Below are 13,141 nucleotides of genomic sequence, written 5' to 3' on the forward strand. Positions count from 1 at the left end.
CGGGTTTCGAAACCCGGATTCTATCGTTGTAAATCTGCAGACATACCGGTGTGCCACTGGGGGGTGGGGGGGTGGCGAATGTTATGAAGCCAAATCAGAATGAAATTAAGTTTTTTCTGGTAGCCGTGATTATCTTGAAGCAAATAATTTATTCAAGTTCCCGGGCATGTGAAACTTGTATCGTTATGTTGAATTCTGGAACATACAATAATGAGTCAGTACAACTCGGTTATGTTTCTAATAAAGCATAAAGTTTTTATTAATCGCTAAGTTGTAAGTCATCTAAAAATAACATATGAAAATTAGATCATGGTTAGTTAAACAATTATGGGAAAAATTGATCAGTGATGAGATTTTCAAATTAATCAAAAATTAACTGATTAAAAATGAAATACTTCTGAAAAGGGTAAGACAAAGCTTTACTGTTTCTGTTGCAAGAGACAAGACTGAAGAAAACACATCTTGTCAGTATTCTCATCATTCAAATAGGTGCTCAATTTTGAAATATATTGTTTTACTGCACTATAATTTCTCTCTGCCTTTAAGAAGTTGGAGGTATAGTCATCACAGCACCTTCTCCTATGAACTTGGACGTTCCTTGGTGCCACCATTATCTCTTTGATTAAGCACTTCAAGATTTCCAGGGGTGAAGACTCCGGATCAAGTACTTTTGCTTTTCCTTCTTTCTTCTTTTCTGATATCAAAACATCCATTTCCTATGCCTTGCCCAATTAGTTTGGTGGTTCTGTTCCATCAACAGTTTGATTGATCCTCACTGTCTTCATTGATCCCATTCTCATTACTACGGTTTTGGAAAAAGAGGTGAATAAATTTCTTTTTGGCTGTCTTGGCAGTTTCGCTCCTAGATGGACGTGGGAGCAGAGAGTCACCTTCCAAGAGTGAGCTGTACGAAGTTGGGTCCTCCAAGTAGCATGACAAGCCAACAAGATTTGCATTTCATCTTTCCTTAATTCTCTGATCTATAGCCAGCTACAACTTGTGCCTTATCTTGCTCTCCTGTTCATTTAAGTCCCTCAGCAAAAACCCAAATATTGGCCAAGACATCCATTTCCACAAATTCTAAGGTTTCGACAATTTTGAAATGAGCTTTATCTCTTCTTCAGAGGGAAAAAAGTCATTGACAAAAAGATCAATCAGGGAATTTGCAACAATGCTTTTCACTTCCAAAGACCTCTTTAATATCATGAGCATAAAGTTCCAGGTGGTACGAGTTTCCGTAAACAAAGGTAATTCTTTTTCCTTTTGAAACTTGCATAGTTTCTGGATATAATTGTTTTTCACTAGAGATTTGAGAAAAATGCAAGCAATTTTTCTAATCTTTCCAATCACGACTCACAAATTATCTGCAGACTCAATGTTATCATCTGGGACTTCTTCATGCTAGCCTTAATTCTTTGTCTCCCCCCCTCTTCAACATCTTTTTCTGACTTTGTTTCATTGGTAGCTTCCTCAAATTCTTCTTTTTCCTCATCAACCTTATCAGACTTTTTATACAGGACATCAACAACAGCCAGATAAATTCCATGACTGTGGTAAAGCTGGTGGCTCACACCCATCAAATGATCCATCTTCTTCATCATCACAGAAGCATTATCAGTGACAACAGAAATGATGTTCTTTTTCAAGTCCAAATCAAACCTCTTCAACTTGTTAGTGACAATCTAAACTGCCTTAATAGCTGGCATGTTGCCGTAATTCTTATCAAGCCAAGTCAATAGAGTTTTTTGCGTGTAGCATGAATGTTAAGGTACATGTACCTTCTATTTCATTTAGAGGTCCATTCATCCAATGACAAGGATAATCTCGTGCTTGAGTTCAACCTTCATCTTCTCTTGAAGCTGTTCTCCAAACGAAATGACCTTTGCCATGATGCCTTTCTCTGTTACAGGTATCTTCAATCCTCAGGCTTTCCATTCATTCTTGATTTCTGTGTTGTTGCCTAGAGTGGCAAAGGGAATGCGGTCTACTGCAGTTAACTTGGCAAGGACTAATTTTGGAGAAGTTTGGTTGGCCTTTTGAAAAGACTAAAGGTTGGGTGAGACCAATCTTCAAATTGTGCTTGTGCTCAAGATGATATCTGAATGTTGACATTGACAATGTTTACATTTCAACACAGTTGTATCCCTTTGATTGGTATGGACGTTTTTCTTTGGGTGGAACCCATTCACGATCCATTTTTATGTTTTTTTTTCTCTCTCTAAACAATAAAAACAAACATTATGCAGTACAAATATTAGTCCGAGTTTCTGAAATTCAATTGCATATTTCAAAGCATGCAGCTGATCCAAACCAGTTCTACGTGAAGCTCACGTATATATAGTCGTATACTCCATTTATCTCCGAGGTAAATGTATGACAGTCGTTCACAAATTCAGGTGAAAGGTCTAACATGGCGACGCTCAGGTAGCGAAGAACACCTTGCAACAAACACGATGGCCCCCTAGTGGTACAGCGGTATGTCTGCGGACTTACAACGCTAGAAACCGGGTTTCGATACCCGTGGTGGGCAGAGCACAGATAGCCCTTGTGTAGCTTTGTGCATAATTAAAAAACAAACAAACAAACAAACATGATAAATATTTCCGTGTACTTTAGCGAAAAATATTTCTAAATGGTAACGAGAGATTCGTTACGTACGTGGATTGTAATTGTTATCACTTTTGTTAATTTCAAAATCAGAGTTAGGGTTAATAACACAATATTATGTATTTATTCATTTTTAGCAATGATTAATATATACTTAATTATATATATACTTTTATAACTGTTAAGTGTTGAATTTTCGTTATGGTATGGTTCTGGTTAATCAGTTAATCATTAATTAATCACAAAATATTTTTAGAAAATGGTGAAAAATGAAGACTTTCAACTTTATTTTGTCATAAACTGGTTTCTTGAACTAAAGCAAACTAAATGAATGTGCAAAATATGGGTCAGCCAGACAAGCTACAGAAAAAGCTTTGCTTGTCGACGTAAATCGTCTTTAACTCTTTTTTTTCACATTATTTCTTGAAGAATTCAAAGTGTTGTGCATTTGAGTCTGTTATTGGCTCAAACATGAGTTCAAGGACGTACCAAGGTCCATCACAAAGTTCGAGGACGTGTCAAAACTCAGCCAGAAACCAATCCTAAAAGCTGTCAAGGCTAAGCGGTCTTCGAAGATTGAGGTCACGAAGGTTCACATAGCAAAAGTAGGGTTAAAACTTAAAAGGGACTTTTCTATATTTATACCCGGCCTAAAGGTTGATACAGGGTCAGAGAGGTACAAGTTAACGATTAGTTTGCCGACCAGAAATTTACCCCCACCCTTTACTAGCGACAATTTTATCGTTCAGTCACAAACGTCTGCTCTATAGTTCACACTATAGCTTTTGTTGTTCATGAAATTGATGATATAAATAACGCCTATACTACTACTGTATCTTTCTTTTTCCAATCAGCCTAATGAGATTTGGTATTGGGCGAAAGGTCTCGTCGGCATTGGACGTAGGAGATTTGGAGTGGATGAAATATTACTGCATATTAGACTTTTATTTCACTGGTACTTAGAATTTACTAACATCATATAGTAGATTATTATTATTCAATAGTTACTGACTGCACCTCTTTATACACTTAGAAACTCATTTAAAATATTTCAAAAATCGTCTTACTTTGCTTTAAAACAAGCTTTAGAGAAAACGTGTAGAGCATTGAGAGTTTTTTCTTTCCCGGTTAAAACGTTGGCAAACTAGTCTATAGCTAGCCAGACTCCTGTAGTCAGAAATTAGGGGAAGTAGAAACGTTTATACAACATGAACATAATTTGTACTTGTAGAGTATTGAGAGTTGTTTTTTCCCGGTTAAAACGTTGGCAAACTATTCTATAGCTAGCCAGACTCCTGTAGTCAGAAATTAGGGGAAGTAGAAACGTTTATACAACATGAACATAATTTGTACTGCTTACATTTTTTATTTGGAATTTCTCAGTTTAATTCTTGTAAACATCTGTTTCGTTACAGATTAGTTACATCAGATTCTAGTTAATTGAATCCTCAACTTTATACAATATGGCCAGGTGGTTAGGGGGCGCTCGACTCGCAATCTGAGGGTCGTGAGTTCGAATCCCCGTAACATCAAACATGCTCGCCCTTTCAGCCGTGGGAGCGTTATAATGTGACGGTCAATCCCACTATTCGTTGGTAAAAGAGTAGCCCAAGAGTTGGCGGTGGGTGGTGATGACTAGCTACCTTCCCTCTAGTCTTACACTGCTAAATCGGGGACGGCTAGTGCAGATAGCCCTCGTGTAGCTTTGCGCGAAATTCAAAAACAAAACCAAACTTTATACAAAATTACTGATGAGTACTATAAAGAAGCTGATGATGGTTTGGTTTGTCTCCTCGAGTAATTCAAATTTATCCATTCGATATAGCAAAAATAAAACCGTACATGGCCACCATTTCCCTTGTACTTATTTTCATATAAGTAAACACCATCTAAATATATACAAAATATTGAAATAAAAACAACAACAAAAAAGTCTAGTTGATGTTGACTTTTCCTGTAGTCAAGGTCACCCACAGCAAGGTCCTTGGATAACTACAATTCCGACCCAGTTTTTCCAAGTAAAACGACGAAAGCGGTCGGATTTCTTATCAAACTAGTATTAGCATAGCAGGTGGCTAAAGCGATCGATTCATAATCTACAGGTCACGGGATAGAAACCTGTCACCTGTGGGGGCATTATAACGTTATAGCCAGTCCCAATATTCGTTTGTAAAGAGTGGCCTAAGAGTTGGCGGTAGATATTGTTTTCTCTCTAGCCTTTCACATCAAGGTTATGAACGGCTAGTACAAGTAGGCCTCGAATAGCTTTGCGCAAAATTCTACTGAAAAAAAAAAAAATGATTGTTTGTCTGTTTTTGAATTTCGCGCAAAGCTACACGAGGGCTATCTGCGCTAGCCGTCCCTAAATTAGCAGTGTAAGACTAGAGGGAAGGCAGCTAGTCATCACCACCCACCGCCAACTCTTGGGCTACTCTTTTTACCAACGAATAGTGGGATTGAGCGTCACATTATAACGTCCCCACGGCTGAAAGGGCGAGCATGTTTGGTGTGATGGGGATTCGAACCCGCGACCCTCAGATTACGAGTCGAGCGCCCTAACCACCTGGCCATGTCGGGCCTCTACAAACAAACAACCTTATCAACCATTACAAAAGACACATTTGAATATGTTATAAATTTCATAAAAAAAACTTGCAATAACAGAGGAAGAAATATGTGGCTATTTCATTATAACTAATTATTACAACTATTAAAGTAAGAACTCCAGTATCAACACTTTTTAATTCCAGTTTTTCGCAGTTTCAAGGACTAAGAAATTTCGGTTCTTCGAGTGAGGGCCTAATTGAGTATCGAGTAAAAACCTGTTTATCTTGACGTGAAAATTCTTTTTTCTAAAACGCTTTCTTTTGTCTGTTTAAAATTATTGATTGAACGGTATTGAGTGTACACGATGTTTTCTAATTCAAAACAAGTGTGTTTGTAAATTTTTCATAAACAGACAGAACTTGTTTGTTTTAGAATTTTGCGCAAAGCTACACGAGGGCTATCTGCGCTAGTCGTCCCTAATTTAGCAGTGTAAGCTAGTCATCACCACCCACCACCAACTCTTGGGCTACTCTTTTACCAACGAATAGTGGGATTGATCGTCACATCATAACGTCCCCACGGCTGAAAGGGCGAGCACGTTTGATGTGACGGGGATTCGAACCAGCGACCCTCAGGTTGTGAGCCGAGCGCCCTAACCACCTGGCCATGCCGGATCCAGACAGAACTACATGATAAATAAAATCACCTTCCCAAATGGTCAGAGTTAGGACTTAACTGTATTTGAAGTGAAACTCAATAAAATCAAGTTTGCTTATCGGCCAGACGATCTGCATCTGTCCAGAGATTACAGAAACGTTTCTCAAACCTGCTTACTGGTTGTGTAGGGTTATAGTAGTTGTGCGTGTTTATTAAAAGTCGCCTGACTAGGTAGAGTAAGTGCCAACTTCTATGGCTAGATGTGTATGTTTTTATATTCTCAATAACTAAAATTGATAAATGTTTTCGCTGTTGTTTTATCTGACGTTTATGCATATTTTGAAAGTTATTGTACAGTTTCTGAAATACTGTAATAATTAAATATTTTTCAGAAAATTTTCCGTTTTTTTATTTTCATTGTCCAGGTTTTTGTGCTGCATAATGTTTACCGGAGTTTTAAGTTGAACGCTACTGAATTTTTGTAAAGTTACAGAAGTCTTAAAGGTCTTAATTATTATTCAGGCAATATTTGTAAGCCTAATAGTAGTATATTTTGGGCTTAGGATTTTGATAGTCGTCCTATCTTAAAGGAAATATCAAGTTCACTAATACCAATTTGTATAAACATTTTATCTCATAATGCATAAAAATTATGGAACGCAGTTTAACGTTTACTATTTTTGTTTAGATAAATTTAATACTTATGTTTTGAAATATGACCTATTTTGAAGAGGAACAAACTCGACACGGAACACAGGTTTAAGATATACCTTTATGCTAAGTATATGCAGTAAACTTATTGATTTTGTTATGTTACATTCTATAAGAGATTTTAAAAGTTTTTCACGATGTTTTTAATAAATTTGTCCACTGAAAGAAAGCATCTCTGTTATTATACGATTTGAAGTAACAGTATCTAAAGGCAACTTACAATAGTTTTATACAATTTGTGTGCACTTTGAATGAGAGTTACATCAACGGGGAAGTGACACGTAATGGGTATTAGAATACACTGCCTTTAATTAAACGGCGTCTATGTGTTAAGAAGTGTTTGATGCTACAAATACAGTTTAGTGTACATCGCGCAAGCAACAACAATTTGTGTTATGTTGGTAAATTACATATGAAATTTAGGGTTCGAAAAAACCAGTTAAAATTTATCTTTTTACTCTGTCATGATAATTCTCGTGTAAAAGAAAACGTTTTGCCTGTCATAAACAAATCAGCGCCGATGTAGATCTTATTACCGATTTTTTTTTTTCCGGATATTCACACGAGGCTACTCTGTATTAGCTGTTACTAATTTTAACTGATTGATTGGGGGAAGGCAGCTAGCCAACGGCACCCACCGTCAACTCATGGGTTACAGTTACCTGACTCAGTAATGGGAACTGATCGCCACTCTTATGACTCATCCACATACCTCTAAAGTGTGGAGTGTGATTACATTTTTTAAGGTAACCGAACGCGAATGAAGACTAGCTGATCTATTATAGTCCGCGCGCTAACCACTGAGCCACTTTCGGACTTACTGTAGGAAGAAAAGGAATCGTGGAATCAGCTCATGATCTGTGGCAATATTTTAGCCACCAGGTGGCTTGGTGATTAGCTTGAGAACTTATTTACGGGGTTCGACGATACCCGAGAAGAGCAAAGCGCAGGAAGTCCTTTGTTTAGATATTGGGCTTAAGAAACAAACAAATTATTTAATTTAAATCCTGTTGGTTCAGCGCGTCTAATTAGGCTGAAGTAACCCATTGTATAGATATTGGGCTTAAGAAACAAACAAATTATCTAATTTAAATCCTATTGGTTCAGCGCGTCAAGTAGGCTGAAGTAACCCATTGTATAGATATTGGGCTTAAGAAACAAATAAATTATTTAATTTAAATCCTGTTGGTTCAGCGCGTCAAGTAGGCTGAAGTAACCCATTGTATAGATATTGGGCTTAAGAAACAAATAAATTATTTAATTTAAATCCTGTTGGTTCAGCGCGTCTAATAGGCTGAAGTAACCCATTTTAATAACTGTTTCATATATCTTAACTCTTATAGGTTTAGCGCATGGAACAAATTATTTGCGAATTTGGATTGGGTAATTTTAAAACGTCAAAAAACTCGTCTGCAGGATTTTATGTGACTAAATGATAGCTCAGTCTGATAAATATTGGTTTACCGATAACCCATTTGCGAGTAATCATCATTGACTTGATGAGTAATTAGTCTTTTATAGAAATAGCTGTTAATGATTTCACAATAAATAATATGTTAATATAAAATATTGGAAACGTTACGATAAGTATTAAAATTGGAATGTGATTTCATGTATTGATTCGTGTTTTGAAAGACTTTTTTTTTGGCTTCTTATTTTATTAATACAAACTTTTGGGTTATCATTTAAACCAACGTACTTATTGCTATGGTTGACCTTGTGATAGTTTTCAAAAACACATCGGCATTAAAAAAGCGCGTATTCGGTAACCGATTTTAAAACCATTAAAATTCTTAAAACAATATGTTAATTTTTAATGCCAGCAGACGGGTCAGAATATAGTTACTCTAAGTAATTCCTTTTAAAGTTTTGCGACGACCTTTTTTTTTTCGAAATAAATTAAATTAATTATTTCAGTTCGGTCTGTCTCTTTTACTTGCGCTTCGCAATTAAAAACGTTTCAAAATTCTTCCCTCACCAATCCGACAATTCTTGGATGTTGACGTAAATGGTGAAAGTTAATCTTATATGAAATTATGTAGCTTTCCGCGTAAATAAAGCATAATTAGGCTATTCTTTACACGTTATGCACTCGAACCGTGAAATTTGATTACGCTATCCCTCCCTAATTTATCAGGTAAGACTAGAGGGAAAGTCAGCTAGTCATCACCACCCACCGCCAACTTTTGGGCTACTCTTTTACCAACGAATAGCGGGATTGACCGTCACATTATAACGCCCCCACGGCTGAAAGGGCGAGCATGTTTCGTGTGACTGGGATTCGAACCCGCGATCCACCTGGCCATGCCGGCCCTACGTTTTCTTATTCCATTTCTTGGGGGCAAAAAAAAAATGTTTAGTATTTATTATCTTTCTTTCCAGTCTGTTAAGTACTGTGATTTTTTTAAGGTATATTTTTACTTATGCTTTCATACTCACAATTTATGGTTTATTTGACCTTTATTGAATTATTTTATGTTCGATAGTAATATTGCATGTATGTATAAAACGAGACTATTTAGTCGTTAAATATTAAAAACCAATAATGCTCTCGATTTTTTAAAAGTTCGGACAACGTTTTGTAGTTCGTAGCCTTTCTTCATTCGTATGATCATGTTTTATAGATACTTAAATCATAGTATAAAGTTAATTTATGTTTGTTTTTATTTATTCATTTTTCTCTCAGAGGTGACGGTTCTTCTCTTGAACTCAAACAAATTCAAACGCTGACTTCCTTTGCTTGTTGGAATTCTGATTGTGGGTTGGCCACGGAAGCTACAGACTCACAGTGATACCGAATGTGGTTCTAGCCGTGATTGGGTGCCGCAGGTCAAACAGGACAGGTATTCAAGGTGTGTGTATGTATTGACAAAACCTATTAGAATCGGGTAGTGCAAGTTGTGTGCCTGGCAGCGATGTTCCCACTCTGTCTGTGGAAGTGTTAACAGTGAGGCTAAGCCGAAGTTGACACCCAAAGCCAACTGTGGTGTGTGCGTTAACACTTCCGTATCTAGAAGTTTCTTAAATTCCGTTAGACAGCTTTTGTAAAACGTTACGTGTTGCTATTGACCATGGCCTTTCGTGTCATTAAGAGGAAAGACGTAAAAAAACAGTCGTATTACGTGTGGTTCCTGGGAGCTAAGGAGAGTAAGGGGTTAAGGGGCGAGGAATATATTCGACCCGTTCTTAATTACTTTCTAGACAAAGAGCGAGAGCTGGAGCCTATGAAAGTGACCCTTCAAGTCAGCAACAAAGGGATAAAGATTATACAAAACGTTCCGAGAAAAAACAACAGGGGTAAGACAGAACAGATCAAGCATTTCATTCCTCATCATGCCATCACGTGTGTTGTCCAGGAACAGAAGCCGGACGACGACATCGTGTGTGCTATCCTGCTGTTGTATAATCCAGTAACCGAGTGTCCAGTTCACATTCACGCTTATCGATGCGATAGTGTGGAAACGGCCACCAACCTCAGAAGTCAACTGCAGATTCTCATAGACCGTCCAGAAAACCAAAAGAAGTTCCAAGAAATTGAGAACCGACTAGCGGTCAAAGGGCTTTTGCCTTCTCGTAAACTGAACTCTGATGGTCGCAGTACACATACAGATTTGTCAGACCCCCTGGAGGACTCTTTTGGATCTGACACCGAGTTTCCTGTACGCAAAGAACACGTTACAAATCTGTATGATTCGCTAGCTGCTGAGCTACGTGAACGACTGAACAATCAAAGTGATTGTCCGATTTTGTTGCCTCCCAAGGACTACGATGCAGACTTCAAGCGTCAGAGTAAAATTGGGTGTATCGAGCAAAAGAAAAATTCACCAACTTCTATTGTTGGGATGCAAAGACGTCCTCAAGTTAGTAATGGAAGACCTACCAGAGCAAAGGAATCAAGCTCTAGTGGCAAATCTAGCGGAATTGGTTCTGACGAAGCCCTGAGCTCCGCAATTCAGGAAGTGGCGTCACATCCGGAATTCGAAAACAAAGAGATTGATCCAGACACCAGCTCAGATGAAGAAGACTGGCCAGAACCAGAGCCACTTGTTGAAAATGAAGTGGTACGCCAAAACTGGAGACGAGATATTCTTCCTGGACCACCCCGCTCGCCATCCTCCGCCATTCATGCCCCTCGGCCAGTCCTTCCAGTTTATTCTGACCTCAAACTGTTACCTGTAGACGATGATGAGAGTATTAATAGGCTTAAAGGATTTAAGAGTGATCAAGAAAAAGTCAAGGAGCCTATTCATGGAGGCTGGAAAGAGTATAGAGATAATCCTTTGCCTTTTTCATATCATTTGCCGCAAGTAACCGACTTAAAGAACCGATTTAATAAACAAGCTTTACCGGATGACCTTGACATTTATAAAGTGAGAAGTTCTTCAAAAGATGATAATGAAAGAATCGCGATGCATAGGAAGAAAAGAACCACAGAAGTGCTTTCTCCCGGAGTTAGAAATTATCGTTCTTCATCACAGTCAAACATACGGTCCCTGAATAGAGATGGAACTCCTTCTCCTCCACTGGCTAGATATGCTCCTCTAGAGGTGGCAAGACAACGTCATCAACCAGACATAGAGAGGGATCGTCTGTATATGTACGAAAGTCGCTTAGCTAGGTATTCCTTGGATCATGCAGATGAAATAACGAATCAATTAGAGGAGCACAACAGACGAATAGAGAGATTCAATTACCCGCGCCAAAGTCATTCTGCTGACCCTAGAACAGCCATTCCTGACAGCTACCCGTGCAGAAGGTCCCAGTCTCCCGAACCATATCCAGGACGACCTGCAAGACGACCCGTGGAACGATACATCGATAAACGTCGTTCGCAGCCGGACTACCTTCTGGATGAACGAAGGAGATCCGGATATTTTGATCTCCCAGCTGATACCAGGGATTATAGACACAGTTTCACAGAGCCAAACCATCGTCGCTTGCCCATAAACTCCAATTTCTAAAATTAACCTAAAGCTGAATATTCCATACCGTGTTACTACGAGCTAAGACGATTGGTGTGCCACAGATATAATGTTGCCATAGTAACCCCCGTTGCTATAGGAATGTAAATAATCTAATCCAACCGTTCTCTTGGGACCAAGCGATTTTCTTTTAATTGTTGTTATCATATTTTAATTTAACAGAATCTTGGAGCTTAAACTGTTCGTTTAATTTGCAAGTGTAACGAGAGGTGATGAGAATAGAAAAAAAATCAATAACGTAAATGTGTATTGAAATTATTGCAGATGAAGTACGTTTTATAGCGTCATCGTGTACAAAAGTTAGTACCGGATAAGGAAGATTTAAAAAGTTGGACCTGTACTTTAGTATTTCGTGTATTTTCACTTGTACAATACTGTTCGTATATGTTGAGCACTGTTTTGTTTCCTATTACATTCCAGCAGCCCCCTAACGGGATTCGTTAAATTTGTTATTTTAAAATCGCAAGGTTGAGGGCGCTGTTTTATGGTATTAGGAATTAGAAAGTTTTACACAGGTAACGATAATAAAAATTGTAATTAAGGTGAAGAGAAGCTGGTAGCGGAGCTTTAATCTTAACAGTTTTCGTGTTAAGAACAGTACTAGTTATTGATGACATCAATATTTAATTTCGTAATTTTTCTTAAACGTTAATATTCTTTTTGACAGTCTGGTTTATCAACTATAACAAACTTTATTCTAACATAAAATAGAAACGTCATTATCAGCACATATTTCTCATACACTTGAGTCTTGTTTATTGACTAGGTTGCGTCAGGTGTACTAAAAGATAGTGTAACAATACAACAACCCCATCGCTGTACGTGTCCTACTTCGGAAGGGGTCTTCTGTACCATTCGTGTATGTTACGAACGGTTCAGCGAAATGACTCAGCTGTTTGAGATTGTTCCGTTGCGGTGACACCGAAACTTTAGAGCTAATTTGGTGTTCATGAAAAGAAATCTAGTTTCATCATACTAAGTACATGACAGACGTTGGTAACATACGGTGTTAATGTTGACTAAATACATGACAGACGTTGGAAACATTCAGTGTTGATGTTGACTAAGTACATGATAGACGTTGGTAACATACGGTGTTGATGTTGACTAAGTACATGATAGACGTTGATAACATACGGTGTTAATGTTGACTAAATACAATACAGACGTTGGTAACATACGGTGTTGATGTTGACTATATACATGATAGACGTTGGTAACATACGGTGTTAATGTTGACTAAATACAAGACAGACGTTGGTAACATACGGTGTTAATATTGACTAAATACATGACAGACGTTGGAAACATTCGGTGTTGATGTTGACTAAGTACATGACAGACGTTGGTAACATACGGTGTTAATGTTGACTATATACATGGCAGACGTTGGAAACATTCGGTGTTGATGTTGACTAAGTACATGATATATGTTGGTAACATACGGTGTTGATATTGACTAAATACATGACAGACGTTGGTAACATACGGTGTTGATGTTGACTATATACATGACAGACGTTGGTAACATACGGTGTTGATGTTGACTAAGTACATGATAGACGTTGGTAACATACGGTGTTAATGTTGACTAAATACAAGACAGACGTTGGTAACATACGGTGTTGATGTTGACT

The 13,141-nt window shown here is 37.8% G+C and overlaps 1 protein-coding gene across 1 annotated transcript in view; it reads left to right on the plus strand.

Moving 5' to 3' along the window:
• LOC106473508 overlaps positions 1-13,135 on the plus strand; it is a 19,140-nt gene extending 6,005 nt beyond the window's left edge. The window contains exon 2 of the mRNA XM_013934190.2: positions 9,209-13,135. Within this exon, the coding sequence (XP_013789644.1) occupies positions 9,594-11,483 (1,890 nt within the window). The 5' untranslated portion in view covers positions 9,209-9,593 and the 3' untranslated portion in view covers positions 11,484-13,135. The remainder of the gene's footprint in view (positions 1-9,208) is intronic.
• Positions 13,136-13,141: the final 6 nt, after the last annotated feature.

Source organism: Limulus polyphemus, unplaced genomic scaffold (genome assembly GCF_000517525.1).
Source record: "Limulus polyphemus unplaced genomic scaffold, Limulus_polyphemus-2.1.2 Scaffold6235, whole genome shotgun sequence".
NCBI lineage: Eukaryota > Metazoa > Arthropoda > Merostomata > Xiphosura > Limulidae > Limulus > Limulus polyphemus.